This window comes from Xylocopa sonorina, chromosome 8 (genome assembly GCF_050948175.1).
Source record: "Xylocopa sonorina isolate GNS202 chromosome 8, iyXylSono1_principal, whole genome shotgun sequence".
NCBI classification, from domain to species: domain Eukaryota; kingdom Metazoa; phylum Arthropoda; class Insecta; order Hymenoptera; family Apidae; genus Xylocopa; species Xylocopa sonorina.
In genome coordinates this window covers 8,945,780-8,973,270 of record NC_135200.1, presented here as the reverse complement: position 1 = coordinate 8,973,270, position 27,491 = coordinate 8,945,780, and the positions used below count along the sequence as shown (strand labels likewise).

Genomic DNA, 27,491 nt, shown 5'->3' with positions numbered 1-27,491 from the left:
ATTTTCTACACAATCGGTAGTGTTAATCTTGACTTGACACGGGAAGGACATAGGGACGAACAACTCCAGTTCAGTAGACTCTTAAGAATTCTACAAATAATCAACTGGGGTTCACTAAACATATAAACTGTACTTATCAGTACAATAGAAAACGTAGATATAAAATAACTCTCCTTCAAGAAATTTACAAATAAATCGAGATTCGCTGATCATACAAGCTATACGAAGAACCATTAGCTACGCAACAACGATCATCTCGATAGATTAGTGAGTACAATTGTATATTTGTTCTTGCTAAGATGCATTTGAGTTTGAAATAGCGATTGTGTTAATGTTCGAATGCGCACGCGTCGAGATTCAAATCCCGTGTTGAATAATTCAAGCTGTCATGGCGGTAGCGTCTTTTCTCATCTTTGCTTTAAATTTTCATTTTCAAGTTTTGATATTGATTGAGTTGCGTATATATGGTATTCTAGAAACATAATTTCAATTTGGTGCTCTACTTACAGCGTGAGCGGAGTGGCATTTGTCATAGTTTCGACAACTTTACTGAGTCAGCAGCAGCAGCAGCAACAGTTCCTCCAGGCATCAGCAGTATCACAGATGACTTCCTCCAGACGTCAGCAGCATCCCCGATGACTTCCTCCAGATATCAGCAGCATCTCCGATGACTTCTTCCAGATCAGCTGCATCATCGATCTACGGTCGGTGAGTCGCATGCTTTCAAGTTCCTCTGGTCATTCATCATGTCGTAGGGCGAAAGGTTCGAATCGACACGAGTGACTAGTTGTATTTATACAGAATTTGTTTAACGAGCATAGTGACAACAGGTATATAATTATACCTGTAAGCACTGAACTTTATCTTATGTGTGTTATTTATTAGATCAGGTTACGTTTTCTTGCACTTCGCGTTTTTAAATATTACAATATAACGTTAATAATATAATAATAGTACTATTTATAATTATGAAATAAATAAATATGAATAATGTAATATTCATGATCTATACACGTCCAGTATGAATGTCTAGTAAATATAAACGTAATAAACATTTACACAAACGAAATATTTTGATAGAATTAATTATAAGATATAGAATTAATGAATTATAAATAAAGAAATAAATAATATCATATACTGTCTTAATTCAGCAGTATTTAGTGGTGAAGTCGGATGTCCTCCGACTTCGTATCTGTGATAATTATAATTATTATATAAACACTTAATATTGTGACGTGTATCATTACTAATTTTACTGTTTACACTTATTAAGAATATTAAATGTTCCAGGCATTTAATATTCCTGTTAATATCGTATAATAGAAATTATCTAATGAGTTTATGTTTGGTACAATTAGAGATTTAAAAATAGTAAAATCTGTTTATCTAATTATCGAAACTATGTTAAATGACATGTGCAAGAAGACATTTCATTTTATTTCAATGAGTTGATTTCGGAATCTAAGCATTAAACTTGAATGATATTTTCATATCTTAGAACATTTGCTTCGATGATGAAATCGCTCGAATATTATTGTGTGTCTATATATTACTCTACCCTCCCTATATCCTACCTATCCAATAATAAAAATAAAATAAAATATAAACCGAAGAACGGTTGATGTGTGTTGTTTTTTTACTAATCTTTATATTTAGATCAGGATTTTCAGCTTCCTTTTCCGTATTCGTTACCAGGACCCCATTCACGTGCCCATGTGCTACTTGGATGGGGGAAAGGTGATGGACACGATGATCCCCCACTAGTTTATAAGATTATTTCGCAATCTGATGTGCTAGTGTATTGTACGACGTATTTACCACACATGTGATTAGACTATGGAAATACGTTGGTCCTTATTAGACATTAACTATTGCATTTACTCCATTAAATATATTATTACTTACAATGATAGTAATGTACAACGATCAATAACATCCCTCAGATTGCAATAGATGATATGCAAGTAAGTAAAATTTATAAAGTGTGAGATTGTATGCAAGTCGCGATAATTCCGTGTGTTGTATGTATGTGTTGGTACGAGTCTGTTGCCATTTCTTAAATATAGCGTTAGGTAGGTAGGTAGTTTACTCTGGTATGATTGTGTGCTAGATTTAAGCAGGTAGGGCCGGGCAGGTTGACCACAGTCACCGATCGGGCAGGCGCGTCTTTTCTCGCGTGGTTCAACCTGTTTCAGGAAATCTGATTTGAATTATCGACGGTAAAGCTAGCGTGAATGGAGAATGCCGTTCGCCACTGGTTCTACCCTATCGATTTTTCGAATCCTTCGCAGTCGCGAATTATTACTGCTCGAGATTTGGCACGTTTTGCACGAACAACGATTTCTTAAGTCGTTGTTCGTCTTGCGTGCCGTTAGCTGTCTCGCTTAACGTCTTTGATTTTTGTTGCATCACTTTTTGGGTTGTGCTTAGGGAATCTCGAGCATAGATTTAAGTTTAGAAGATTCTGGGCATTGCGCCCGAAGAAAGAAGAGGCTGTGAGCCGAAGAGGCCCAGAGAAGAGGGCTGCAACGAATGACTCTTGCATTCGGAAATACTGGATTCTGGATGCAAAGCCATTCCTTTATACTATATCGTCACTATGCTCGTTACTTTATCCGGTAGAATGCCTGCCCACATTATTTTGGACAAATCGCGGATTCTCTTTTTAGCGTTGCGAATGATTAATCACGGTTTGCATTAGAGTTGCATGCAAATGTTAATCGCGATTTTTCCTTTAGTATTACAATACATAAGATCTCGTTTTAAAGTATACTTTCCCTCATTTACTTTCCAATGAAAAAGATAAAATATTTCACCTATCATTTTTAATGACAATAAAAAGTAGACTAAAGTGACCTGTTCCACCCGTTGTCACTAGCGTGCTAATCGCCGTGTTGTCTGGGTAATAATCGTTAATACAAAAAAGAATTGTAACTTTATTTCGTTCTCTTTTTAATCATAACACTCTGATTTTTTATTTATATATAAAATCCGTTTAAATACAAAAGTAATACCATTATTATTTTGTAGTATATAATTCCACATTTTCCTTTATTTTCAAACTAACGTGTAGGTGAACTACGTTAAAATACCATTCAAAATACTAGAAGTTTCGAATATGATTTTACCTAATAATCTCATAACCGTTCGAACTAAAATCAGTTACGTACTATTTCGCTTGACAAACGTACGTAAGGCACGCGGATCGTAAAATTATAATCGTTAACAAAGGCAAAGTTGTCAATTTCTCTAAGTACGAAAACGGTTACTAAGAATATGCTCAAAATTTTTATACGACGCTCTCGACAAATATTTATTTTACATACACACAAGAGAATGACGGTATTATCTCCTATTATAGAAGTAACTCGCTATAAAAATATAATATGCAAGATTACTATAATACATACGCGCGATAAATAACTTTTCAGCTCTATTTAAATATATCCCCCATCAAGTTTAATACTTCTGTACATTATTAACAGAACTCCCTCTCTGAGGATAATCAATTGACGAAATTCTTAAAACTTTTTTGCGTTATATATTTAATTAGCGTTCTGCATTCAGAACATTAATTGTATTATCATGTCATTCGCGTTATGACACAATCAACGCTCTCTCCGAAGCAATCAAAACGTTCTTAGTTAGAATTAGTATTCGTTGCTGCGTTAGCTGCTCTTTAGCTATTGGAGTATAACTTATCGGAAAGTATCTAGGACGTTTCTCATCATGGTTTATGCATTTCGTCCGGTACTTCGTTTTCATCGTTATCGTTACATATGTACATAGAATCAGAGGTATTCGCAACTAGAACAAAACAAGTTTATGAAAATACATTATTACATTACACATACGTCGCACATATCTTTGAAAATTCTATGTATCTTTTCTTTTAATCATATTTGACAGGTGACCAACAAATGCAACTAAATGTCAAACATGTTTCGAACACTTTCTAATGTAAGGTTTGTGCTGTTATTTTTAAATATCTACTTGTAGCTTTGAACCTGAAATATATTTGACATCTGGTTCAATTGGTCAATGATTCCCCTGATCTCTATTCTAATACATTTATCTGTAATTATTATAACATATGACATAACATAGATATGTAGATGTATAAAAGGAAAGGTACATTCAAAGGAAATAACAGTTCAATAATACTAGACATATAGTTAGATTATAAATGTACTAGAGATTGATGTTCCTTATTTAGTGTTGCACTATTGTATACAAATGGGGTGTTACTGCCTATAGCACCTTACATGCAACTGTTTTGTCATGCAAAAGTAAAAGGATATATGTATACATAGAACAATTATTTTGTTAGTAGGCAAGCTTCATCAGTTAACTCTCAGACTTTATTAAATTCACCCATATGCTAATAATTGATAATGCTTCTGCACCATTAAAATGAAATTTAAAAAAAAACCAATAATAGAACCAAAGTTAAAATGGGTAGTTATGAATGTTCTAGTCGGAATATACAGAATAAATTAAAAATATAAGGGATCAATATAATGTATAGAAATCAATATAAATAAGGAAAATATAAAACAATATTCGATAATCAATTTAATTACTGTCATTTTAAATATTTTCTGTTCTTATCAATGATCTAAATTGGGATAAAAATGATTACCTAAGGTATACAAAAATAGTTATTTTCCATACTAAATCTTGATATAAAATTCACAAAATTGCTTTAATTTAAATGACTATATTATTCAATTCTTCATGAACACAAATTTTATTCTGTATATTGTATGGTAATTTGAAAAATATTTTAAACTGATTATCGTATGAAAAAAATATGAAATCAGGAAAATAAATTATGTACCAGGTTTACAGCACACTATCAAGGAAGGCCCAGTGTTGTGTTTTATAAACGCGTTGATTCGGCTTGCCCATTATTCTTAGAAACTATATACTTGCCTGCAAGAAAGATGTATGGATATTATATAAAATTAACACGTTAAACGCTATGTTAGCCCCTAGGGACTGATACTAAACTTTCCATTTTGGCAGCTTCGATTCCTGAAGATCGACAGTGTCTTTGTTTGAAGGCAATTTTTGCTTGCCTAAATGGAAAGATAAACAATATTAGCTCCGCGTTTAACGTGTTAACTTCATTCAGATGCCACGTTAAGCCATATCAAACTCTGGTTGAATGGCATACCACGTAGAAAATTGAATTTCTCTAATACAGGATTTACTATTTGTGTATGTGATTTAATCTTCATTTGTCACATTCTATCCTACCTATGGTCTTTCCATCTAATAGTTTCCAAAAATATTTGTATAAATAAAAAAAATTCTTTGAGAAATTTAACTATATACAGATACTCTACAAGTGATATTTTTTAACACATTAAGTGCCATGATATTAATAATCGAATAGAAAAATAAACTAAAGAGGAAAATGTGCTCTTTTTATCAATAATGTAACAAAGCTGTCACCTTTTGAAAAATTACTTTAAAACTAGTATGATTTCATGTAAACATAAATTACACCATACTTGAAATTTCATATGAAACTTTGTTTTCACCAAAGTCCATTATTTCGTCAAATTATCTAAACACTTTAACAAGTTAAGCGCCTCTCTGATTACTTAAATAATTAAAGCTGTAAAGGAAAGGGACAACTTTGTATTATTCTCTTTTACTTATTAATCTTGTATATTTTTACTGCTGGAAAAATTGTCATCATTACGTGAATAACTTTCATGATAAAACATACAAGTTTTATAATTATATCGTGTTTATTAAATAATTTCAGGCGCTTAACGTATTAAAAAAATTAAGTTGTAACATTTTCTTACTTTTCATTTCGAAATCTGGTGATTTAACTTCAAGCTTGAGAACAATTCATGCACTGTGCAAAAACAATCACATTTTAATCACATTTCAATTGTTATTTTATTCTTTATATTTGTTCACAGTCTGAAGGACAAACACAAGTATCAGTGACAGCTGTTAAAAACAAAATTTATTTTTTATGCAACGTTTTCCTCTATAGAATATAAATAATAAAAAAAATAACAAAAATTGATCTTTAATCTTACCAATCGGGATAAAAATTACATTAGCACAATTAGTATCTTGCGACTAATTAACTACAAGCGATAATATGCCATTTTGTTGATCGAAAATATTCACATTATACTCGCAAAGAGTGTTCCCAATACAAGGAAGTAGAACATTTTTCAAAAAAAAATGATAAAACTTGTACCAAACATAAATATATGTGTATCAAACGTTAAGCTGATTAGTAGCAACTTTCATACGAACATGCAAATGAGATGCCAAGACAAAATTTCTTCTCTCTTTTTTTTTTTCATACTGTGTCACTTACCTGTGATCACGAGATCAACTAATGTTTTGTCCATTTGAATATACAATGCTGTAAGAAAGAAAAACAAACTTCCAATGACCTCCACGAACATCGCAAGAAACATCGCGTATTGCAAACTACGAAACTCGAGGAGCGTATCGTCAGGTTGAGATTTTATCCCAATGTCCATACCCAAGTCTGGAAGAATAACCGTTTTCAAGGCTTCTGATAACTGAAATCATTTAATTGATTTACCAAAAATTAGCAATCATACAAATTATTAATACATATACTAATATGTTTATAAAATAATTAAAACATATAAGTATGTAACATAATTATTTCTAAAGATGTTCAGTGACACAAAAAACTCTTTCAAATAAATACAAACTTATACTTACTAAACCAATAAGAAAGGGACTTCCTGCATCGCCAAAAGCATGTGCAATAAGTATTTGGAAAGCCTCGGCTGTAGATCTTCTTGTTGGTATCACCACGTACTATGACATTAGAAACTTACATTAATTTAATTCATAATCAAATAGAGTTGGAATGCCACTAAGAACATACCAATAATATGTCTGCTACGATGGACCAATTTAAGTTTAATGATAATTGTCCAAAGAAAATTAGTGTATAACATAATACAGTATTTGTATTGGCAGTTAAGGTTGCAAAGAACAATAAAGGTACACTAATTAAAAGTCCTACAGCACAAATTAAAGGATCAGCCTGCTGCCATCGCACTCTTAATCTCTGAGCTAAGAATGAACCCAGTGGTACTCCTATTAAGCCAGCTGCCATTCCTATTAATCCAAATTTGTATGCTACGCTAAAATATTAGAAAGAAGTAACAAAAGTTGAAATTTCTGTAAATATGTAATTTCGAGATAAATGTAAAGACGCATACTCGTCTGGATCAACATTATGTTTGTCAGGATGTAATGCAAATCCTAGTTGTAAAAATGTTGGAGCCCACCAAGCTAACGCACCCGTAACAAATGCTACGCATGTGAATCCAGCGGTAGAAAGCATAAAACTTCGACTGGAACAAATGAAATGTCCAGTATAAATAACTATCACAATAACATATTTTTCTACTTCTTTATGCTTTTACTATTTACTTTTTTAGCAATGCTTTAATATCACTTGACCATGCTGTATTTGTCAAATGAACTCCACCCTCTCTCTCCCCTCTAATGGGATCTCTTACTACCGTAAGTAATAAAATAATTGCTATTACACCTAGCATCGGAGTAATGCGTAAACCCCATTGCCACGAGCCAGTTGCTCTTGCTGTTTCACCACCTATTATATATCCCAAGCCACTGAAAATTGAATATGTTGAAATTGTCATGATTTATCAAATCAGAGCTAAAAACTTAATACACTGTAACTCTGATAAAATTGGGATTTACCTTCCGACTGGTATTGCAAAATAAAATAATGCAAGCATTTTAGAACGTACGTCTTTAACAAATAAATCACTGATTATTGTTGGAGCAATCGTGGAATAACTAGCTTCTCCTATTCCAACAAGAGCCCTGAATGTCAGAAACCAACCAAATGACTGAAAAAATTTCATTTCATTGTAAAAGGACCTTTTTCTACAATTAATTATCATTCGATTGCTAACAAAAAATTCCATTTGTTACCTTCATGTATGAACCAACAAATGTTGTTAAACACCATAAAAATACACCACCGCTCATTATAATTTTTCTATTGTAACGATCTCCTAGATAGCCAAACAATGGTGCAAATATCATATAACTTAAAATAAATGCAGTTTGAAGTAACCCGGATTTATCATTAGTGGTCTTAAATTCTTTTTTTATATCTGGTAACACTCCTGCAAGAATTGCATAAAAATTTTACAATCTCACTTTAACTGTGTTTCATTAACGATGATGAGTAAACTTTTTCTAATTCAATGGTGTTCGTACCATTATTTTTATCGCATAATCTGTACACAAACTATATGATTATTTTGAAAATTGCTTTATACAATCATGCATCGTGTTCAAAATTTTACGTTGCGGCTGATAAAAATTGACATAAACAATTTCGATATACTGCAGATTGCTCATAACTGTACATCAGATGCACAACATTGAATCATGATAAACATGTTTACAATTGCACTGCATTTAATAAGATACAAACCGGCGACTGTGAAGCGGTCCATGTAGTTTATAAGATTGACGAAACACAACACACTGACTGTGATCCAGTCGTTTCTAGTAAGTATTCTCAAATCCGACGGCATTATGCTTTTTATCCTTCTTTCTCGAGCGGTGTTTTGAGCATTCTCCGCGTTCACTATACGGTACTCGTACGTGGAAACATTTGGGACGACTTCTTCATCTACCATGATTCGAGGGACTCACAGACGGTGATGATCGTTATTTACATTTATTTACATCGACGGGAATTCGTTCTGATTAGAAAAATACTTGACCCTTCTTGCACTGCAACATAACCTCAAACGGACACCAGTGTATAGCGCAATATAGTTTCACCCACTGCACTGACATCACCAGTGTGCCGATGCATTTCTGTATTTCATCTATAAAATTAACCACGGCAATTCGTCAAGTGTGCATGCATGCACGCGCCCAACGAGTATGCTGCAACTGATATCGCCTCACGTCAACGTCACAACATCGCACGATTTATGAATATATTACGTACTTAATATGTACGACCTTCACAAATGTCCGAAGTTAAAATAACAACGGTCGGTCTGTATATTTTTTTTTTTTTTTATTAGGCAATTCGCACGAAAACAGAGTTTACCTTTCGGTAGGGAAAAAGTATGGGGAATATTTCGAAGCATTTGCCCGGAAGTTGTGGTGGATAATATCGAAATTATTTTTACCCATGCTGTTGCTTTTATTCATATAGTTTTATATTTGTTTCGTTCGGGAAAATTAATGCGAAATAAATTTAATAACCTGCAACTTTTTATACGTATTCGCGTAGAGTATTTTCTTTTTCTGTACTTCATTGAAGCCATGTGTTTTTCAAGTAGTACGTCTAATTAAAATACGCTATTTATAGGCATATATTTAAATAAGATATGTACATACATATGTATTGTATGTAACGTGAGACCACTTGCACATTCGAGAAGTAAGGAATAATATTAAACAGCATTTGTATTAATTGAACGCAACGGATTCATTCAAGGTATTATATAATGTAAAATAAGAGCATTACACGTGAGTAACAAATAACAGGAGAAACTACTTGTCTTCAAATCAAGAATGTAGCCTTTATTTTAAAAGATACCTTTCTAACTCTTCTTTTATACTTTTAAAATACAATTATCATATAGAAGTATACAATATACGTTATAATTATCATGAAACATATTTAATCATTGATTTCTTACGAGCACATTTATTATGAAGGAACATGTTTCTTTAAATGTGATTTGTTAATATTTTAGAGTTATTTTAATCGGTCACGTAAAAATATATTTACGTAAAGCATGCCGTTTTTCGACTTTGCATACCTTATTAATTATGCCATTTTGTCCATGTTACAACATTCTCAGTAATGCTAAGATAACTTAATGACCACGAATGTGTTCGTATATCACCTTAGAGATTATTACTTATGTCGATTTGTTCGACGAGCATAAGGTGTAAATGGTGAAAAAACAATAACGCAGAAGAATTCATAATAACATATATTCTATGTAACACAATACTTACATAGGTATGTCTATATTTTTGAATTATTATATATATGTATATATATAATAATCGATCGTGCTATTATTATTATATATATAATATATACGTAATAATTAATAAAATATAATGTTTAATAATGTTAATCGTGTATGACTGCAATATATTATTATCTCGTTCTTCATCATCGCCATCGTCGTCGTCGCCGATTGATCAACTACTTTCTACCATTCATATTGATTTCTTTTTTATATATAATAACAATGATCTCAAAAGGCTTATATTAATATTCGGCTAGCGTATGGATAGCTTGAGATTTCTTATTTGTCGTTAAATATTTACGTTCTCCTTATATTACACGATAAATTCATCTGTTAGATCCTGTAGCGTCTTACTCACGTTTTCTGTTATCCATACTTATCATCTACGTTGCAAATATATATTTTTCACTGTCGCCACTGTATTATGTTTGATGCAATATAAATACAATTTTAAATCCAGCTTTCGCGTTTACAACGAGGCGCGCTTTTAACGTATCTACGCGAATGTTTCAGTTTCCAAAGACAACTAGAGTGTTCCAGTCGTTTACCGATCTATCTATGCATAAAAGCATCAGCAGTCTACGTAATCGATTATGCATGATTTTCTTTAGTATCGGAATACTTGAATATGTAATTCATTTATTTTGTCGCGGAGCATAAAAGAAACAAGAAATGTTAAGAAACGCGAACCAGCGTATCAAATACACGAGCCGAGAGAAAAATCGAAACTCGCGGTCGCTGCGTATTCACAGTATAACGCGTGTCGTTAACTTTTAATTAGAAGTACGATTATACCCTGTCACAAAATTACGTTCGAAATTTCACTGAGAACCGAAGATCGCGGAAAGGAGGAGCGAGCGAATGAGAAAGATAGACGCGACGGTGATTTCTCTGTCGATCGTTCAATTGAACCCAAAATCGCAAGATGTAGAGCTATTGCGGAACGAATATCGGTAATAAAAAGTATTACACACTGTACATCGAAATACGTTTAGTCAGTGTTGACAGTTTACGATATCCGTGTAGTGGAATTTTATCGTTATTGCATAATTGTACATGTCTGTGTGTGTGTGTGTATGTGTGTGCGTCGTATGTTCTTAATGAATATACATATGCAAGTCCGGTAAACAACGACCAACGCTGACCATTATACGCAGAGTCACGGATAAATCGAGTTATTGGATCCCAGGTAACGATGACATTAACGATCGAGTCGGCAAATGAAATGAAAATGTAACTCGCTTTCGACGACTGCCACGATGACCATACGTTCCGTGGTAATTGGAAAATTAATCGAAAAAGACGGTCTCAATTGGCTTCGTGATTTAGGGGGTTAGGCCCGTGTTGCCGCAAAAACAAATTGCATTATCAAAACGATCGCGTTCTCGTGCTTCCGCGTGTCTTACAATTCGTCGATAGAACGTATCACCGATGGAGACACTGGGTGCGATCTGTACTTTAGCCCGGATGACAAAACCAATTCGTCGGACGATGCACGACCGAGAATGGTTCCAGCGTGCACGAGCCAGCTAACGTCGCACTATGCGATTTAACGACACCTTTAATGTTTTGCACGTTGCCTGGTTTTTCTCCCCCCGCCGTTGTTTGTGCTAGATTTCGTCGACATTGAAAGGAGAACGCATATAAAAACCACACAGGACATCTATTGCTACTAGTGTATTGCAAATACGGGTTTCGACCCTTCGTGTTCGTTTTCGATTGGTCTACTAATAGCGTTGATAATCCGTTATCGTAATTTATCGTAATATTTGATGTTTGCATCGATATTTTGCCGTTCAAACAGTTCGCGTGTTACTGTACATAATCTTTTCCTTTCCAATTGGACGACCGTGTGTAGAGAAAATTTCTTAAAAATGGCCTCGCGCTAAATATTTGTACAATAGTATTATCGGTAGCGGTATTAAAAAAAACGTCGTACGACGAGCGTGTTATTCTATGTACATACATATATGTATATATGTACCGTATATGTACAGTTGTGTCGAACATTTTGCGACAAAAACCATCGGTGCCGGTAATATCAGCCAGCAGTGACCCTCAAAAGGAGTATGTGAGCGCAGAAGACATTTTGAAAACGTACTTTCTACGTTGTTAACTATGATCCGGTCAGCTGGTCGTAATGAATGCGTCGGATCGAATCGAGTTGCGAGCATTCAGTATCGGATCGATGTTTTTCGGTACCGTCGCGAATGAATGTTGTAAAATCCAGCATGGGAACGTGTCGCAGTCGTGTCGAACGAGTATAATGCATTGCGACAACGCTTCGCCTCGATCGTTTCGTGGGTTACGCCCAATTCTTCGATAACCGATGATCCGATCTTGATATGCTTTATTATTACGTAATTCCGCGTGTGTGCCATTCGGACAAAAACAATCCCGTGGACACAACGCGAAGATAAAACAGTCTTTGCGTAAAGGAGTCTTCGTATGCGTGGCGCTCGTCGATCTTTTATTATCTACTTTAAACGAACTTATTTATTACTTAATGAAACAAATGAAATTCGCCGCTATCCATTATCTAATTAGCGACGCACTGGCAACTTGCGTTCGAATACTCGCTCGTTGGAACGAATCAAGCCTTTTTGGTCATCCGTGCACGATGGACGTGGACAAAACATTCTCAAATAAAATCGTTCGGAACATCATTACATCCATTTTTTGTAATGGTACGCACGTACATAGCGTAGCGCATCAAAAACGACGTGAAGGTACTTTCTTTACTATTAATGGTATGAAGAGATGCAGAGACAAAATTATAAATATATATACATGTAAATAAATGATATCATCACTTATGGAATAGAAAATATTACGAAGAATAAAGAATTCAGTTAGTTTGTAGAAGAAATATTTGCTTAAAGGAATTTCTCTCGTATTTTGCATAGAAAAGGAAATAATTTTGGTGTGCGATTTCTGACGGATCACCCTTGTATACATTACCGGTGCTATCAGCGACATAATCGTATTCTTTTCACCACTGTGATCATTCGATACGCATAATTGAAGCTACCTCAGTGCTTATGTTTCTCCATTCTAATATATCATCCCTCAGATTCATATCACACTGCAGATTCGTACTTACAATACGATTAATAATATCCGGATATTTCGTTGCATTTTCTAAAATTTATCCTTTTAGATATACGTATAACGCGCGATATTGCTAACGATTACTGCAGCTACTTTATCGATAATGCGCTACGCATTAAAAACTTTTTACTGTTAATAGGAAGATGGTGTTCAACGAGTTTGTTTACCAGCGTGTGTACAGTCGTGTGTATTTGTGTGTTAAACGTTGATGTCGCGGCATGTTCGACGGAATATTAAAACACTAGCGGCAAGTAATTAAGAGCACCGTTTTCAGCAAGCACAAACCGATGGAACCTCCAATGGACTGTCATTGATCGATTAGGGGCACTGTAATCTCTAATAATATTGACCTGTTCGAATCCGTATAGTTTGTGCTCGTAGAAAATCCATCGTTAAACACTTCCCGTTGCACTTCATTTTCTTTCCGCTCTATCGTTTGTTTGCGTGCAACGCCTAACGTACGGTAAAATAACTTCAAATTCCATTCGAATAAAATATATACACGTATGTATATTGTATATTACAAGTTCGATCGGTAGTCGAAATGAAAAACTGGTAGAAGTAAATGAATGTTTCGTGCAGCACTATATAGGACTTAACATTTTATTCGTTCTAGTATATACGTTAATATATAGTAATCTAACATCATAGATATCGATTGTGCTTAGGATATAGAATGGTCGTCGGACAAAGTCGTTTTAGAAAATCGATCAATCAGGGTTCGACGTTATTTTTGCGAATTTCGCTAATGGTGGCTTAAAAATGTTCAGTTGGGCGGGCGAATGTTCAAAGCTGCGATTATGTCTCATTATGGCACGAGTATTAAAGCGGTTGCGCGCACGACGACAAAAATCCGTTCTACATGGGAACACGTTCTTTTATCGCTTCGATAAATTATAATTATATACACGTATATGTTTTTGAGCAACGAAATAAATATTATGCGGTATACAGATGAAAGACCTTCGTCAGTCGAAGTAAAGTTCAACGATACTCTTACCACTAAATTATCTACATTATTATCACAATATAATTACAATTAAATGTAATAATACATATTTATACCTTTAATTACACCATCCCAATTATTGCCGATATAGAAAACGAAAGCATCTAATAAATAATACAATCCAGAAGACAATACGTCTTCTATAATATTCTCTTAATTCAGTACTAGATTGATTAAATTATTTATTTTAAAAGAGAGAGGACATTTTTAAAAATAAAATAAAAAAAAGAAGAAAAGATTAAAGCAGAAGTTAATCATTTTTAACGATAATCATTATAACGTAATTAACCGTTGATATCATGTATGTATGTATGTGTACGCATGTATTCTTTATTTATGGAACCAATGCATAAATTTACACGCAACGCGATTTATTTTAATGAACGCGATAACTTTGTTCTCGCCTTCAGATTACATACGTGGTGGAACGCAAATGTTTTTCTATAAACGAATGAAAGCTCTCAAAAACTTAGAATGTTGCACGAACAAAGAAGCAATGATGATACAGCTTTTATCAGACAGGTTTATTACCATAAGGAGTCAGACGCTAAAATTTACAATCAATTGTCATTACAACGTTGTCGTCCCGTCCATGATTCGTATCTCTGTCGATGTACCTGTACACGTTCGAATGATTCGAGCGTTGAGTATAATGCGACATAACCACAGCAGAATTTACTATCGATCTATGACGCGCTTGTGTATTTTTTTTTTTTTTCATTCGCGATAAATAGAAGCGTCTGCAGCGATATACGGATATATAAAGATTTAACAAGAGTCGCTGATTGCACACCGTGCCAGCCCTCTTTTTGGATCTTCTGGTCAGCTCGGTACGTGTTCGATAGCTCGATACGCATACCGATGCACGGAATATTGCATAATACTAAAGTCCTACAATGCATTGACAAGGATCTCGCGCATCCTTTTCTCTCGTTTGTCATTATTTCATTTCCATTCTTAAACAATCGTTTAAACGTTACTGTTAGTGCGACGTTGGTTAATAGCTTCTCCATCTAAAAATGATGATAATGACGATGACGATGGTAATAATAGTAATCAATAGAAATTAATAATTAATAATGGTAATAATATAATATAATAATATATAATATAATATATATGTATATATATATATATATATACTATTAATATGTCTTTGCTTTGTGCGATCGACCAAGTGCAAACACGGCCTAAAAGGCGATCCAAAGGCGGCAAAAGGATTTCGCTTGAATCGAATCGACATCAGTTTGAAAATACGCCTCGCGTTCTGTCCGTGTCGTGTCGCATCGACTGGTGACGATCTTATAAACAGGTACATGCAATGAATCTCGTCGCCCTTACGAAGATGTCGCCGCTTGACCCGGCGTGCGTGTATTCATCGTGTCCGCGTGTGTAACGTGGATTGCTTTTTAAATGTGTCTCTGCGTGCTTACGCCTCTCTGTGTACGCGAACGGTGCCCCCCGGTCGACCGCACGATCAAAAATTGCATTTCATTAAATCGATATGAGATCGTTTTGGTATGATAATCCCGGCCATTTAATTTCTCCGCGACGTGTCGTATTTGCCTACCGAATCTCGGCGATCGCGCTAGGACACGGAGCCCACGGATCGATCATCCGGGACGATCGCTGTCTACGCTCTGTCGTTCGATATAGGATTTTGATCGCCCCTAATTGGCTCGCCTGTCGAATCGATCGAATAATGTTTCGGTTAATACACGCGCGGACTATGCTCAGCTATCCCGGCCGTACACTGTTGCCAACTGCGGACAGGATTTTACGTGCCCAATTTCAGCGGTCGCCATATCTCGCATCAGATACCAACTAAACCGCGAGGCCATCTTTCGCGGACTCGATCGATGAAGCGGATCTAACGCGCGCACCACCAGTTTCCGGCAACATTGCAGACGCGAGAACGACTTTCGGTAATTATCTATATTGTCGTTGTTGGAGGATAGTCGGCAGAAAATTATCGGGCCTAGATTTGTCCTCGGCATTTGAACGTTTTCAGGCGATCTATTAAATGCGATTACATATACTTTACAATTAACAACGAGCGAGTTCTCGATTCGATGCAACGAATTCGACTAAGTAATATTGACGTTCACTTCGCACGAAGATACGTATGAAATATAGTTTTCAGTGCCTATGTCGAGTTGGTCATTTCGATCGGAGCGAGACAGACACAACCGTGAAAACCGACGACCGTAAGTGTTCAGGCGATCATGGATCGGATGCGGCTGCCGCAGTTTAATTCGAAACGCGTTTTGCCTCGACTGAAATGACCAGCCATCGTTTCTGTATGAAATAAACCTGAGGTATCTTTAAGTCTGTAAAGCTTCCGTTACGAATCATTTAAGTTCTCGTTCTCTTTCCGTTCTTCCGCGTTAAATGTCTGTCTCTTCTTTTTTTTTATCTAAAATCTTTCCGTCGTTATTCTTTGTTATTTTTTCTTTTTTCTTTTTTTGTCTTTCTTTTTCCTTCAAATTTTTATTTTTAAGATAAAATACCAGAGAATATTTGGCATTTCAGATGGCACAATCGTTAACCTTGTACTGTGATCATCCACGTAGTGCCTGTATTTCAATTCCCGCCAAAATTCTCTTCACTTTCGACACTACTCGCGTGAAAGGATTCTCTGTGTCAATTTATTCCATCTCGTTTCTCTATTCAAAGGCATAACGGTCAAATCATTTTTTTTTCTTCTTTTAAATAGTACTTATTATTTCGGACAATGTTTCTGTTGTTTTTTTTTATCTGACTACGGATACGAGAAAAACTAAGACGTTGATACGTGTCGAATAATGCTACTTAGCCAGTTTTACCTAGAATATCGATCTACAAAAAATTTGTCTAAAAATGTCACTCGTATCTTGGATACATATTACGGATAATAATTACTCTTGTAACGCGCTAAAAACATCGCTATGTATCACTGATTTAAATTCGAATAAGAATTCCAATATCACGCAGAGGGTGGTACACGAAAAAATGTTACACTTAGATTAAAGAAAAAATGTTACGAAACATACTAAGAAAAAGAAACGAAAAATTTGCAAAATTTGTTAGTACGCAACTTTGAATACTTTTTAAATCAAGCATTCCATTTTTCTAGGACCACCTCGCAGAAATACATAGATAAATAAAACGCTGTGTATGTAACGATGCGCAGGCATTCTTTAGCCGCCATGTTCCTTTCACTGGTAGCATTATTCGGCGTTCTACGCTATGGTTCTTCGGAAGATTTCCGGTTGTAACTGTACAGGCAAGAAACCATTTCTGATCTGATAATTTTGACCTAAAAGAAGGAACCTATTTGGACGGCAATTACTTTCTATCCTACGCGCGCTCGCGCGCACAGGGCGCGTGAACGAATGCTTCCGATTCACGACCTCCATTTTTCTATCTCCTTTCCCCTTATCACGTTGCTTTTTTTCACATTCAACGAAGAAAAAAATATCTGTGTCGATCTTTTACGTTCTTCATTCAATTTCCCTATAAACACCCAGTTTTAACCCTTTCCAAGCTGTTGATAAAATCGTTATTGTGCCCAACGTCTGTATCAACTTACTTCGACAGGCGTTTGTATAAATAACTTGTATCATTCCGATCGTTATGAAAAATAATTCCTGAATTCAAATTTCTGTACAAGAAACACCGCTGCTCTGAAAGGGTTAATCATCACTTTATCATTGTAATCAGCGGACTTAGCCAAGTTCTTGCGTTCGATCGAGCACAGTGACATCGAATAATACTATCTTCCTTAATTTTTATCCTATTTGGTATATACCGGTGCCTAGCTAAACCGAGGAAACAAAGGGAAACGGACTTTCTGCTAAGTACGTGAACAAAATATTTCTTTTCTTTCGTTAAACAAAAAAAAAGAAAAAAATATTCTGCAAGCTTCGTAGACAGTCCTTGCGATGACGATGGTGAATTGTTCGAGCGATCTGTTCTTTGCGAAGGGAACTTTGGACTGCCATAGATCGATTGAAATTCGATAAACACGATTGAAGATACGTCGATGTCTTTGGTTCTATGCACGTGGATGCCGCGAAGAAGACCGTGATACCATAGCAGCGATGATACGCGTGTACGTACAGTTCCCTTCTATTATTTTTGATTCGTTTTAACCGTTTTTATCCATCGAAAAGTCTAACTCGTACACGTGTCGTGCGGACGATCGAAAGCGAGAAGGGGGCTCGTTCAACGGTGTCCGTGGAAAGTAGAATCGCCCCGTAATAGACAGACACTTGTTTCGTCACTCGACGTTAGAAATCTGCCCGACGAGTTTATGTTTCGTTTCTCTGTTATTCTTTCTCTACATACACCTATATACGCATCGTTTATATTATACATATATATATATATATTTATCCAGAAAGCAAGATCCCGAAGAGTGGATATTGCTATAGGGTACAATCGATCGATCGATTCAACTGCGAAGCCTGTCTATCTCTAACGGAAATTTTCTGCACGCAACTCCATCCGTATTTAATTTCCAGTTTAGTCGGCGAACACGGTCTTAGGTCGTCGAGAGGAGGCTAGCAAGCAGCCAGACCCTGACGCACACGAGGGTGGCTGGCTTCGTGGTATATATGTGTGTGTATTCCTTTCGCGCGCGAAGGAAAAACGTCGGAACGATATCGATCGTTTTCCTTTGCGTCTTATATATACTTATATATAGACTTTTGTTATTTTTTTTTTTTTCGTTTCACTCAATTAATTTTTAATCTGGCAGTATATATATAATAATTGGTGTATAAAATTTTGCTTCCGCGCATTTCTCCTTCTTCTCTTTGCTTTTGTCTCTTTGTCCACGCGTCGTTCATTCGTCGCCTTTCATTCGGCCCATCGTCATCCCCCATAAAATTCGCGTCTAATCAATTAACCCGCGGCGATTCGTCTAATTGATCCGATAAAATTTCGAGATAAAATATCACAATTGTCTTTAGGTTCGCGACGAATTTTTTTTGTTCTTTTTTTCTTTTTTTTTTCGTTTTCGTTCACGACTTGCCCGCCTGCGTCCTTCTAGGAAGAACAATCGGTCAAACCGAATGTAATAGATTCGTTTCACGGTCTTCCGTTCGTCCGGAACGCGTGTCGCATGCGTCTCCCACGCTATATTACAGGGGACAGACGAATTATATTAGATCGACTCTACAAATACGGTACATCGTGTATAAATAATTATGAACAGGGAAAATAAATACGAAATATATACAAAAAATATTATAAGTCGAACCGAACAATGAAAAGCTTCTGAGTACTCGTTTGTCGACAATTTAAAACTCTCAGATTAACGATCTGTCGATTGATTAAAATTTGAATGGCGATGGCTCGTGATATAGTCAACGAAAGTATTTAGATATATGTATTCCTCGATATATCTACTGTTCAAATGGTAAAAAAATATGTTGATTTTAAATATTCACTTATCCCACATTATATAAATAAGAATAGGAGATACCGTATTCAATAATAACTACACCCAAATATTACAAGATAATGTTTATGAAATTCGTAACATTATTGTATAGTAATTAGAGAATATCTGTAAACGACCGTATGCGTGGAGTCAGTATGGGGCAGAATGACGTGGGACACGCACACGAGAGTATGTAGCGTTGGGCGCAATTTGGGAAATCTCAACTTCGAAACGATTCAGTCTCAAGTCTTGGGACTTAAGATTCTTAGTACAGATTGGAATCGATTCGAAGTAATTCAGTGCCCATTGCTACACGTGAGACGGGTTCTCTCATTTTCCGCAGGGATCGCATAATCGACCATCGAAGTCCCTCGAAAAGGCAAGGCGAGAGGGGCCCAGCAGCAAGGAAATCGAGCCTCGATGCTCTCGTCGGATGAAGGAAGACCTATTGCAATGACCTAAGAGTCGGTTCGGAAACCAGCATGTGTCTCCAAAAGGCACGCTCACTCGCTGTTACGACTTATCGAGTCGCGCGCCTCTTATTTTCCACCCTATCGAACCCCCAAAAAAAAGAAAGACACGTCCTTTCTTTTCTTTTCTTTTGTTTTTTTTCTTAAATTCTTCTCGTGTTGTTGGCGAACCGGAAACGAGGTCTTATCCCGCGCCCTCTTCCACTTCGTAGGGGACAGGTTAAGGGCAAAGTTAGACAGAGAGAGAGAGATAGCAAAGAGAAAGAATGAAAGAGAGACGTAGAGGGCGCGACAGTCTCTAAGGACGCCTCGTTCCGCGCGCCAATTATTCGCTATCTACTAATCAAAACCCCTTATTACGGCTAAAAAAAGAGACCCTGACGGAGTTTGCCAAGTGCCAGACGAGAACGATGAGAAGTCGTTCGGCGATCGTTCAACGATCTTCCGTTCCTTCCGTTTTGTTCCATGTACGTACTCGAATCTATTCTTCTCCGCTCTACCATGCGGCTAGACACGACACAACCTGTACACGCGTACGGTTAGACGAGGCCCAAGGCGATCTTGCTGTCGTATATTCGGTATCCTTTAACTGTGTTGCACCACGAAACACACGTCCGATATCGATCCTTCTAACTGTCCGCCATCCGTCATGAGATTGACGTCTTTTTATCTTAGACCCTGCGTCCCTCGGTACCCGAGCTTTCCCACCAGAATAGAAGAAAGCCGGAGTTACGTATCGAGGTGATACGACTGATGGGGTACAAGAAGAATAAGAAGATGAAACTAGAGTAAGAAGAGGTGTTTTGCTGCTCGACATCAATCGGTGGTCCTGAACACCAATGTACACCAAATATCGTATCGCGGCCGTCAGCGTCCATAATGTCTCCGCGTTCGTGGCCCCTTTCTGGTGGCTCCTGTCGAACCGTTTCGGAAGATGGCAGGGGGGGACGCTATAATGTGTTACCCTCTTCGCGTCTTCGTCCCGTGATACAACGCGAACGTACGTGCGTGCATCGAGCTGGCAATCGCCATCGCCGTGGTGACAACAACGGTGGATGCGTCAGAACGTTGATGTCGGCGGCGACGACAACGACAACGACAATGACGACGACGACGACGACCACACGTGTACAGTTGGATGCAACATCGTATGTCGCACGACTGACTCGACCGACTCGATTTAACTTGACGTGAGTTGACTTGTGTGTGAAATTGGCAATTGTTTTGCTGGCAGTTGGCGAGAAGTTTTAACGTAGCATTGGCAAACTCTGGGGTCGGCTAGGCGATGCTCTCCGCCCGCGGACGTACGAACGGGGCGGCCGTTTGGCCTAGTCGCCGAAACGGCTGCAGGCCTTCTTCCATTTGCACTGTGTGCACCACAGGTCCCGGTGCTCCATCCCGTAGACCTTGCGGCACTTCTTCGTTTCGCCACGGATCCGCCGCGGCGACGACGGCATCTTCCCCGTGGACACCGTCAATAGACCCATGTTCTGCTGGTACGCCTGGAACGGCCGTGGAGACAGCTTTATGTGCTTGATCGGTGTCCCCTGTTTCGGAGAAACAAAGACTAGATTGTACAACGTGTTCTTCTTTTCTCGTTTTTTAAACGATGCCTCTAGTTTAGAATGACAACTGTTGCATACTTTTCAGCATTGCAACTGGAGATTCCTATATTCACGTGTATTCAAACGCACGTGTACACGTACGTACGTGCACGTGTCTTTCGAATACACGTACACGTATCGTAATCTGCAATTCCAACCAACGTACGTACCGGTGATTGCGAAATGGTGAATGCTGTGTTCCGTTCTCTGATGCCCACCATCACGTTCTCCGTGTTGTTAGTGGCGGATGTGGCCTCCAGGCGCAGTTGCTTCTGGTACTCGGGGTCCTCGTGCGGAGGCCTGGCCATGTCTCTGTGGGACATCGTCGGAGGTGAGCTCATGTGGTCGACGGCCACCTCCTGGTAGTAAAACTCCTCCTCGTGGTCAGAGATGTCGTTGTCCTCCTCGTTATCGTAGTTCGACTTCTTCGGCCTGGAAAACGCGCGTCACCCACGTTAAACGCGTGCGAAACGTGCGCGACGTCTCCCGATTCGTTGCTCGCGGTGTTCGACGCGCTTAAAGGGAACTTATCTTATCGAACGGTTCAAGGTTAACGGCGAAGGCCGCCAGGAATTATACGTTCGCTGGATATTGGGCTAAGTTCTAATTGAAACGTTTGTTACGAAGCATTTTCTTTCTGTTATTTCTTTTTCTGAAAGGACGAGTTTGATTTATCTAAAAATACAACGAATGAGGAATGAATAATAATTGGAATAGTAAATATAAAATAAATCCTTATAGCCGATTGTACACGGTATCAAGCGGATCAAAATGGCTCGATATCTGCCAGACCGAGGGTTAATCGCCCCGCGTACACGGTTTCGTGCAACAGCCACGATAAAATATAGCTGAGCGCGGTGAAAGCTCGTCGCGTTTTCACGAGACTTGTTGCGTCTTACGGTCCGTTTAGACTTACCCCAAGTGTGATTGGCGCACGTGCTCCTCGATAAGCGCCACGGTCGCTTTGATCTCCAAGCAACCTGGCCAAGTACATTTAAACACCACCGCTGCGTTCGCCTGAAATCAAAACGAGCTTTGTCTGATTCTTTCCCCAAATTGAACCTGAATAGCTAATTAGTTGCGTCGGTTGTATGCATTAATAAGCAGATTTAATTAAAGGCAATTGCTTGGTGATAACTTCAGTCATCGATTCTAGTGGAATCTGATTTTATTTATTATCCGGTTTATCGATTCAAGCCGTTCGAAGGACCCACCGCCCCCCTCGTTCTTTCTCATCTAACGATTCGAGTCGTTGAACATACAGGAGGTGACCTTGAAAAGAATGCTGCGTCCCGGAAACTGACAACGTTAGGATAGTAGTTATAACGATAATGTTCGTAGCGAAAGTGTGAAATTTAACAGCTACCAGAGTTCTGTAGCGGGCGTGTTATTCTAGAGACGTTGCGGAGAAAGTGTTCGAGGTGTGAATTACCGTACTTTTAAAGAGTTTCATCGCTGCACGATGAATGTATTTGCCTTTGGGATCTCATGTATTTGCTTTTGGGATAGAAAACACGAAAGTGTCTGTACGTCGAGGAACAGAAAAGTTCGAGGGGGGAACTCGAGTCTTTCTCTGTTTGGAAGTGTCGAAATGCCTGGTCGAGGATTTCAGACGTCCTTCGACAGCGTGGCACGGCCGGTCGATGTACGCGGTGGAGCGTGAATCGCAGGTATCGCGCGCAGCTCCGTGTAGAAGGGAAAATCGATGCGCGGCAGCCGGCGCGTACGCCGTGCGCCACGTTTCTTTGTTTATATCGGATTATGTACCGGCGCGCGATCACGTGCTATTGATCCAGGAACGATAGAGCCATGCGGCCCCGACGCGATCGTCCGTCCGCAACCCTTTCGCGCGCCACACCACGAAGAACGCCCTGAAACGCTCGCTGCCTCGCTCCTCTTCCAGGACAGCAAACGGAAACACGCGACTCGGAACTGATCGCTACAGGACCGTGAATCTTATACGCTGATCTTCTTATTTCATCGTTTTTATCTTAGAAAGTTATAATAATATATCTGAAATGAAACAAGAAAGTTGCGTACAGAACAGTGTAATAATAGAGACATTCCAATAGCGTTGACGTTCTTTTTTTTATTCTTTGCTGTTCTTTCATCTCTATTGTATTTATGAGGAGAGTGAAAAGTGTCCATGGTCAATGTTGTCTGGTCAATGAAAGTTCTATCTTTGGTTACCATTATGGGTCGTCGGTGACCCATATAATGCTAAACGTATTAAGAAAAGAGGGTTGAATGTGAGCGTATTAAGAAGAAAAGGGGGACAGCAGTATGAACTGTAATACGAGCTACATCTTAAAAAGCTATTAGGCTTTGTATTTAATTTTTCTGTCAACTAATGTATTTAATTTGATTTGTAATAGTACAATTTTGTATTCTTAACTATCGATTCTTGTGTGTATACTGTTATCAACGCTGCAATGGATTAATTTAACAAATTTTGTTCCGAAAGAAATTATTAACCGTTTACAAGATTTGTTGAGTTAAATATGGGTCAAGAAACCAGATTAAAAAAAAAACAAGTGACAATTAGATATTCCGTTTCATACACCTTACACTCTTTTATTTAAACCCAGCAGAATACAGGAACACCAACTGGTCCGATAAATAATAAAGACGATAATGATAGAAGGCACTCTAAAGGGACGTTCGTTCAATCTATCGATCCCTGCTACGTTTACGTATTCCTGTTCTATCATACCGGTTTCATTGTCTGGCAAACTTATCGAAACTTGCTACTTCAGCTATAAATCTTCCAAGGTACTAATAATTACACTATAAGCCCCCATTAAACGAACAACGTCGATAGCACGCATTCCTAGAAATCGAAAAAAGTAAACAGCATTTGGAATCTACAATTAACGGACTTATTGTTCGTCAGCAAGATTATACACGGTTAGGCAGCGACTGGAGCGAAAGAGAGGGAGAGAGAGAGAGAGAGGGAGAGGGATTTGAGCGCGAGCACCTTGATTTATCTTGCGTAATTACACCTTGAGAAGTTAACGAAGTGCTTGACTTTTACAATAAGAAAGAAACACGGGAGTGTTTCGTTGGTTATTTTAAAGGGAACGAGACGTGCGCGATGTCAGCTGGAAATTTCGACACGATCCGAGGTCTGACATTGGCTGCGCCCGAAGGCACACTCGGACCGCGAAAGGTTAAAAGCGAAGGACGCCGCGAGAGGCGACACTTTGAAGAGCGAGGAACGCGCTCGTTTCACGCTGCGCGTAGGTCAACTGCGACCCGGCGAACTTTAGCTGATAAAATAACCATGTTTATCTCTTCGAGATCCCTTTCCCTTCACTAGTCGAACAAAGAAATACATTTTTTGTGCACAGCTGAAATTAAAAATGAAAAGTATCTTTTACATATCACAAGAATTAATCACGTAAAATATTGTCCACGAGGAAAAACGATGAGAACGCTTACTGCCATCCATTATTGTATGAGAAATGAATTTGAAAAGCAATTTTGAACAAGCTGCGAAACGTCACCGTGATGCGAGCATTCAAAGTCGATACCGTTAACTGCAAATGACCAACAGACGAGTTCTCGAAACAACATTAATATCCCATTACAAGAAGGAGAAACTTTTCCGTCACCGTGGAAAAATTGTCACCATTGTAAATATCGCGGACGGCAGTCGATTTGACTGACGCAAATCTCCCCACTCTATCCCGTTCGTCTTTACACGGAATGAGTCAATTAGGGAAATACCTGTACCAGTGCGTTTGAGATCTTTCAGGGAATTTTGAACGAGGGGGCGAGGGGGGGAAGGTACGCCAAAAGCTGCTCTCGACTTTTCAAGGACCTTTCCGATCGTGACATCACCTCTGAAACGGTACACGCGACCAGCCGCGCGTATACACGGCGTAGCATAGGCATTGCCGAGGTCACAGACCTTCTATGCCGGTTGGCAGGCAATGCTCTCCCTTTGCTTTGCCTTGCCTTGTACCGAAGAAGTCAGCGTCGATCCTTTCCCCTCTCACGTCCGTCGACTTTCAGTTACGTTCGTTAATAATCGTGAATAAAGCCAGCTCCTATCGATGAACGTAACCGTCGAGCCTAACGTACACGACGTATTTAAACGTCTGGGTGATGGCTTACGTGCAGGTGGATAGGATGAAAACAAACTTTCTAAAATATGTTCCGATCGTTATACCGCATAACAGCTCGTCCAGTTTCGTTCGAGCAAAAAGAAACGTTCGCGCTGGCGATGTGTACGGTGATACACGGTAGTGGGACGCTGTGCACGTATACGTGGTACGTAGGCTGTGTTAACAGGTTGTATCGAGCGCGACGCGATGCACAATACGACCGATGTAATTGGTCACGGTCCGTCCCATTGGCGAGATCCTCCAAAGGGAGCAACGCGAGCCGCAGAAAGAGAGATGTAAATCTTCCACGGCGGAGAGAGGACGATCTTCTTCGGTGTATAGTTCGGTGTGTATCGTTTCGCGGTCTTTTCAGTCGACAGGGATGAGTAAGCGAGAGTCGACAGGGTTGCCGGAGTGCGCTAGGAGTCGTCCGTGGGCGCATCATCGCGCGCGCGATACGATGTTGCCGGTAGTATAGATAGGTTAGACGGGGATGCACGCGTGCTGGGCTGCGATCGTACCGCGGCAGGGCCATCCACCATATAGCTGTCACTGTAGGCTCGTTTACGCGACTAATCCCCTTTCCTGCCCTTTCTTTCGTGGATCGTGCTATCAGAGCACACGCGTTACGTGCGCGACGAGCACCGAGCACGCCCTCTACGATCCATCAGATAATGTCACGCACGCGTGTCCGCACAGCGCTCGTCTCATCGCGCACGATGGGCCGCCGCCGCCACGAATTGCTTCTAATTAGACCATGCATGGGATCATACAGGCCGATCGTGTACTCCGCGAATGAAAATTCCAAGCAAGGTCTCTCTCCCCGCGGTGCAGTCGCGTGTTCGTGTGCGTGTATCGTAGAGCGTCACGCACGCGGAGGCTCCGCGCCGCGGGATGGCGGCGGATCGAGTGTGGTATTCACCGTTCGAGGTGAACGGAACGAGCGGAGACGGGAGAACGCGGGACACGAAAATCGATCCGAAACTACACTGGCATCGCAACAACTTGCTTTCCACGCGGCTCTCGCTTTCTCCCCGCGTCACACTCGCCACGCTCGCTACCTTGGAAACAACGCGCCTTCTTTCGATGCATTGCGCTCTGCATTGCGCGATAGCTTGTCTCCAATTCTCTTTTTCTCTCTTTTTAATCTATTTCTTTCGTTTCTAAAAGCTTGTACGTATTTTCGAATCGAGCCACAATTTTCTATGGGCCATACGCGTCACAATATCTTGAGTATATCAACATATACCATACATTCGTATTTCCTATCCGGTTTTTCGCATTTTGCCACTCCGTTAGCGTCACCTAGCATGGTACACGTTGCCTGACGTCACGCTAATTCGACGTCAATTCCCATTTTGGGATCGCATCATCTCCGTGGAGGACGGTAGCTTGCACCGGCGTCGGTTGTATCGCGCGCGCGGGAAGAGGCAGAACGAGAGGGTTATACGGATGGGGTGGAGGAGAAAGAGAGACAGAAATGGAGAGAGGAGTCAGTCGTAAAGAAGTGGGGAGGCGAGGGTAATGCCCGGGAAACCAAAACAAACCAGGCTTCTGTGTGTTGGCGCGTCGATCCGTGGCGTGTGGTGAGGGTCGGACGTTGACCCTTCTTAACACACGAATGCTTTACGCACGAATATGGGGTATACAGGGTGACGGGAGAAAAATCCATGGGTTTGTT

At 38.9% G+C, this 27,491-nt stretch overlaps 2 protein-coding genes across 4 annotated transcripts in view; both read right to left on the bottom strand.

Moving 5' to 3' along the window:
• Positions 1 to 2,995: 2,995 nt before the first annotated feature.
• On the bottom strand, positions 2,996 to 9,054 carry Spin (lysolipid transporter protein spinster). 3 transcript variants are annotated; one of them, XM_076899167.1, is made up of 10 exons: positions 8,504 to 9,054; positions 7,993 to 8,189; positions 7,756 to 7,907; positions 7,462 to 7,665; positions 7,248 to 7,382; positions 6,908 to 7,169; positions 6,739 to 6,837; positions 6,359 to 6,569; positions 4,844 to 4,938; positions 2,996 to 3,810 (listed from the first exon to the last, which is right to left on the bottom strand). In XM_076899167.1, the coding sequence occupies exons 1-9, from the start codon at positions 8,709 to 8,711 to the stop codon at positions 4,886 to 4,888; spliced, it is 1,521 nt and encodes a 506-aa protein (XP_076755282.1). In that variant the 5' UTR covers positions 8,712 to 9,054; the 3' UTR covers positions 2,996 to 3,810; positions 4,844 to 4,885. The 3 variants fall into 3 exon arrangements, with proteins under 3 accessions (XP_076755282.1, XP_076755283.1, XP_076755281.1); XM_076899168.1 differs by lacking the exon at positions 4,844 to 4,938 and having other exon boundaries at positions 8,504 to 8,698; positions 8,794 to 9,053; XM_076899166.1 differs by lacking the exon at positions 4,844 to 4,938 and having other exon boundaries at positions 8,504 to 9,053.
• Positions 9,055 to 18,812: 9,758 nt separating this feature from the next.
• Glut4ef (Glucose transporter 4 enhancer factor) overlaps positions 18,813 to 27,491 on the bottom strand; it is a 77,240-nt gene continuing 68,561 nt past the window's right edge. Inside the window, exons 6-8 of the mRNA XM_076899165.1 lie at positions 22,618 to 22,718; positions 21,872 to 22,133; positions 18,813 to 21,644 (exon numbers count right to left, since the gene is read on the bottom strand). Coding sequence (XP_076755280.1) covers positions 21,426 to 21,644; positions 21,872 to 22,133; positions 22,618 to 22,718 — 582 coding nt within the window. The 3' untranslated portion in view covers positions 18,813 to 21,425. The remainder of the gene's footprint in view (positions 21,645 to 21,871; positions 22,134 to 22,617; positions 22,719 to 27,491) is intronic.